This window comes from Papaver somniferum, chromosome 10 (assembly GCF_003573695.1).
Source record: "Papaver somniferum cultivar HN1 chromosome 10, ASM357369v1, whole genome shotgun sequence".
In the NCBI taxonomy this organism is placed as follows: domain Eukaryota; kingdom Viridiplantae; phylum Streptophyta; class Magnoliopsida; order Ranunculales; family Papaveraceae; genus Papaver; species Papaver somniferum.
The window spans coordinates 162,434,563-162,440,562 of record NC_039367.1 but is presented as its reverse complement, the minus strand read 5'-3'; the positions used below and the strand labels follow the sequence as shown (position 1 = coordinate 162,440,562).

At 40.9% G+C, this 6,000-nt stretch overlaps 1 protein-coding gene across 1 annotated transcript; it reads right to left on the bottom strand.

Annotated features, from left to right (window-relative positions):
* Positions 1 to 623: 623 nt before the first annotated feature.
* LOC113316751 (F-box protein CPR1-like) lies at positions 624 to 1,223 on the bottom strand. Its single transcript, XM_026564898.1, has one exon. It carries the CDS (start codon positions 1,221 to 1,223, stop codon positions 624 to 626), a length of 600 nt encoding a protein of 199 aa, XP_026420683.1.
* Between the last annotated feature and the right edge of the window lie 4,777 nt (positions 1,224 to 6,000).

The following is a 6,000-nucleotide window of genomic DNA, read 5'->3' as shown; positions in this document are numbered from 1 at the left end:
GTTGGTGCACGTATTCTTTAATGGGGTTCTTAATCTTTAATAATGATCTTATGTTAAAAGAGATAAATCCATGGACTAGTTCACTTCAGTATGGAAAAACTCAAAAACATAAACATAAACTAACTCTCAATCTTCACACAAATCTTCACGTAATAATTCTGTTCTACGATATATAAGTCTTTCATCAGCAACGGACATCAGAATCCAACACCAGTTTTCTAACTATTTTGTTGTTTGGATCATGCAAAACTAAATCCCCGTCGACCTCCCATAGGCTTTCATTCTTCTTGAATATACATATAAACTCTGCATACTTACTGCTAGTTATACCCTCCTGGGCAACAGAGAATATTTTAGTCCAAGATTCTCTCACCCCTCTCACCCCGTATTCTTGCATCATCCATACATCAATGCGGACATTAAAAACATGAAAAACTAAGCATAGGCACCCTCCCAATATTTCCACTTTTAAAGAGAACATGTCATGTTTTAAAGGTTCTTCTGGATATGGCATAGGTGCTTGCAGCATTGCTATCTCATCAAATCTCTCATTCACAATATCAAAACAGACCAGTATAGTGGTGTCTTGTCCAAAGGTACGGGCGAGCCAATGAAGACCATCATTATAGAGCACTCCGTGACTTCCGTTGTAGTAAAGATAGAAAGGTATTTTCCGAATTATTTTCCATGAATTTAATCCCAATGTATACATCAACATCTGAACACTTTGATGCCCAATTGACAACAACCCTGACCATTTTATAATCGTCATTCTTGTAGTCGTAACCAGATCCATATCCACGTATGTTAGCAATTTTTACTTTTCTTGCTATGGGCATTTTCTTGTACTCATTGTTTGTGGAATCCCAAATATAATAATCTTCACAACTATTTGCAGTAGTACGCAGCCAACGGAAACCATATACAGAATTCAAATACTCAACTTTATCAAAATCTTTAAATATGGAAGGGTACTCCATCCGGTTAACAATTTCATGAGAATCACACATTGATGTTGACGATTGAAATAAAGATGAAACTGATGATGATGTTGACAACGGCAATAAAGACGATTTTTTGAAACTACTGCTATCAAATAATGCACAATAAGACTTGTTTAGGCACCTGCATCGCGAAAGAGACTTCCTTGGTAGCCTTAAGAAGATTTCTTGGAGGATCTCTTCCGGAAAGTATGACGTTGTTGCAACTGCGTCTTTCTTCATCTTCGTGCCGCTTGAGAGGAGGAAATAGATAATAGATTTTTTCAAGTATATATAATATGTTTGTAAAACCCTAACTAGCTTATCTGGCCCATGGTCAGTCCCCCGCTTTAAAACGAGTCTGAACACGGATGGGTTATGGGTAGTTTTTCGTGGTTCAGATAAAAAAACATATGTAGAAGTTATAACCTCTAAACGACTCGAAGTTGGATTTTGCCAACATCGGATAGCGCATCCATCATCTACAATCTCGTATCGCAACCTTCTGACTCAGCAAATAATTCTTGCACCCCTTCCAAATATTGTTGGGATCATGCGTGTTTTTGCATACACAGAAACGTAGATGACTACGGAGATATGGAACTTTAATCGAATTACACCGGACACGAAGATCAGAAAGTTTGTGTTTCTCAGAAAGTGCAACACCAGCATTTATTCCCAGCAATACTTGATAAAAAAAAGATTTTCCATCTTCTGAGAACTTGGACGAAGCAATGATTGGCTTTGCGACTGCATTGCGTATAATAACTCCATATCCTCCGTAGCCTTTATCCTTATTAAAATATGCATACACATAAATCCAAGTCCAACCTTGTCTCTGATCTAACTCTTTCCATGAAGCCACGCATTCATCCTTGTTATCTTTTATTGCTGTTGAATTGGTTATACCTACTTCATCTTCTTGTTCATCATCTTCATCGGCTTCATCTTCGTTGTCCTCATCATCTGAATCAGCATCCGTGCTTGTATCTCCTTCTTCTAAGTAAGGATATTCTATAGTACTGACAGAGACGGCATCTTCTTCTGTTTCGTGTTTATAAGATTCTTCTTTAGCAACTGTTATGAACTTGACAACATCTACACTTGTCAACTGTTATGAAGCTTACTCCAATCAAGAGAATCCATTACAACCCGTTCTTCTCCACAGTACTAGTACTTGCAAACTCTAATAACACTAAGAGAGGCTTTCTGTTTGGGTTCTAAACCAAAACAACTATAAAAGAACACAAAACTAGATAGAATTGAGTTTGTATTGATTGAATGATCAAAAACCCTATAGAACAAATTATGAATATATAGTGAACGTAACTTGACACTAAACAAATATACTAAATAAGGAAACATATGCTGATTCATAAAATAACTAGACTCTCCTAATTGGTTGTGAACACATAAATCACGAGGGAATCCACGTGTTCACAAACAATGTTCGCACATACAAAAAACTCTTGAATTAAATGACACGTGCATAGAATGGATGATACTATCGATTCATCGACTCAAAGCCTTCGGGCTCATCACTGCCTAGTCGAGTAATATCAGGAGTTGATCGTATAAGGAGTAAGAATAAAAACACGAACATAAATACGAATCATAAGGGATATACGATGAATATAAAAGTGTTGAAATATAAATAAGATGGAGATTTACGTGGTTCGGCACTAAGGCCTACATCCACGGGGGTTGGTGTTTCACTATGTATTAATGTTTACAAAGATAGTTGAATGACTTTTGAATATACATTAGTCTGCGGAAGCAGGGGATTTACTCACTCTTCCTATTTCTCTCTCTTATGTTCTCCTCTAAGGATTGTGGATTGGTCGACCCTTTTCTCTTAGTGGAGAGGGGTATTTATAGGGTTGAAACGTGGGTCCTACTTCTGAGAAGCCGTTGCAACCTTATCTTCTTGTGCTTTGTGTCCATCACGCAGAGCTCTTCGCTCTATCCTGCGGTCTAAGCTTGAATACGAAGAGATATCCTCCTTGTTCCACGAGATGATTGACGCGTGTATATCTCTTGGTTTTAATGTGGGCAGTTGGACGTCCGCTCGTGTCAGACAAGTGTCTCTTAGTCTGGTTACATCCGTGTCAGTCAAACTCTCTCTCAGTCGTTGATCTTGGATCTTCCTCGGAATAGGATATTCTAAAACCCGAGGGGTATTATCTGGTGCTCCTTTTTGCCATCATACCTCGGTGCTCCTCAGTCCTTGACCGTCAGATCTGCTGACCGGTGACATTTTCTGATGAGATGATCCCCTAGGTTATGACTGCTTGTTATCATGTTTTGATGTCTCGCTTTGCATGCTTTCCACGTGTCTCTTCCTGTACACGTGGTGGACGATGAAATTTGTACATACAATTTGCCCCTCTTCTTCTAACTTGGGCGTATTTTGCAGTTTAGAAGAAGAAAGATCGTCGCACATGTTTCATCTCTCCTGAAATAACTTCCCCTATAAATACGGGCACGTTTCCCACTTTTTTATTAACTGCTCCTTGGTACGAGGGATATTTATTGTCTTCTCTATCTTTATAAATAGGAAAGAGAATGTGAAAATAACTTTCATCCTCTTCTTGTCAGTGGTCATCCTCTTCATTTGGTTTTTGTTTTCTATTCTTGTTCTTTAGTAATTTATTATCGTCGTCCTTGTGAGGAAGATAACCTATTTCAATTTTCTGACTCTATCGCTTTCGACTGCTGCTGCACCTGTATTAAAGATAACTTGCTTTTGATTTCTATGATTTTTCTATCTTCGCCTGTGGTTGGTGCTTGTCGTCTTCTTTTACACATGTATGGGGTTTTTCATTATTTCTATCATTGATTTATCTATCTTCTGTTGTTGTATCTACCCGTTTGTCTTCCGTTGATGTACTTTTTGCTTTGTAACGAAGAACACATATGTCGAAGCATATATGTTTTCCCTTGTTCTTCGTTACAAAGTCTATAAGTCTGTATCTAAGTGTCATCTCTGGAGTCTGATGGCGTATTTCTGATTATTTTCAAATTTTAGGGTTTTTGACGTTAATACGGATGAACCATCAGTTTCTGGGTTTTTTGATCTTTAGTGATCCCTTCGTAACCGCTGCTAACTTGTTTCCGCTTTCTTTAGCAGATATGTATGATCATCTGCGGACCCCTTATCAAAATCCGCCACCTAGTCCGCCTCCGCGTAGAGATCCTGACATATCTCCACCAGGGGGAGGTTCCTCTAGGTCCTTGCAGATGGATCCTCGTGGTCACAGGATTTCATCGTCTTCTGGTTCCAAGGCTTCGTCTACTCCGAAAGGTGATCCTCCTAAGGGTCCTCCTGGTTCTAGATACGCAGTTAACAACGCTCCATCTCGTCCTCACGTGGATCCGAAGAATGCGCAGACTCCTCCTCGCGATGATCCTAAGAATGTGCGGGATTCTCCTCTTCGTAATGAAGCATTGGATGTTCCGCCTCTTTGTTCAATGGATCCACCTTCAATGCCTTTAAAGAATCCTTTGCCTCCTCCTCCAACGGTTTCTTTCAAAGGGAAGTACTCCAAGGGTACCATGTTGAAAGCTGATCCGCCTAAAAGTCTTCCCTCTAAAAGGAAGGCTTCAGAATTGAGTTCCCCTATAGATTTCATGTCAGATCCCGCGGACAAGGAAGAGACTTCCTCGGTGATACGCAGCGTTTCTGTTGGTAAGAAGAATGTCATATTCAAGCATATCGACCTTGATATGTTCAAGGAGAAAGATGAGCTTCAAGCCTTTCAGGTTCGCTTCTATGCCCCTGATGATGATATTACTTACGAACTTATCTCAAAGTATCAGTTTGATGAATTTCATCTGTTGACTACGGTTGGAGCTTTCGAGGCGGGTCTCATGTTGCCTTTGTATAAGTCGGGTGACTCCTTTTATTATGACGCGTTGGCTAGCCGTGAAGGTTGTTCCACGAATACTCATAACCGCTCTGTGTCGCAATTGTCTGGGAACTATCTCCGTGCACTGAAGGAATGTTATCTGCGGAGCAAGGGGGAGACAATGATGACTTGCTACGTTCCAAATCCTGCTGAGAGGGAGTGGTACACCCCTCACAATTTTAATATCTCTTTTGGGGATTATGTCAACAGTAGGAACCGTAAACCGTGGAGTGTTAGCCTTCGTAATATTGCTGCTCCTCGGGGTGAAATTTGTCTTTTAAGTGAGGTAAGTGATGCCAAGATGAAGTATGTTCCTGGTACCGAGGGTTCTGCTAAACGGAAGATTTTTCCCGCTCGTGAAAGGATTAAACGTGATCATGACTATGAGTGGCATGATTTTTCCCGCTCGTCCTTGAGCTTACGGTTGGATTCATGGTCCGCGCGGTTGGCGTCCTTCTGAAAACAGTGAGCCTCATGAAACTCCTCCTGCTCGTTATGAAGATTACTGTCCTTGGCGTCTGAACTTTGCGGGCATGAATTTTCCTTATGCTCTTGATGTCGTTGATGGAGATGAGGAGGAGAGTTCTAGTGATACCCTTCCTCTGAAGAGTGTTGCCACTGCTAAGGTATGGTTTCCCCTTATATTGTATTTTCCCCTTGTTTCCTTGGTTGAAAGATTTTCAAGTGAAGGGAAGAATGAGCTTTTTAGGAAACTTGTAGGTGACAAAGAAGAAAAAAATTGGACCCAAGCAGTCTTCGAGTGTTTTAAATGGCGACGCCGAGGTTCATGAGGAGGTTACTAGTCCTTTGAATGACGGCTTTTCTAAGGAGGACGAACTGTCCGATGGAGAAGAGCGCACTGATACTTCGCCCCCTGATGGCGAGGGTGGTAATGGTGAAGGGGAGGAAGAAATTGCCGCAGGTGGCGATGGCGCCGATGAGGGACATATTGGTACTACTGGTGTTGATGGAGTTGAGGGGAACATTACCACGGGGGTGCTGACGATGAACAATGTGCCCCTGTTGGAGTTAATGCCGAAGATACTATTCCTCCGGTCTCTAAAGAATTTTATTTTGGCAAAATCTATTCCGCGGGAGAATCCTTCGATGTG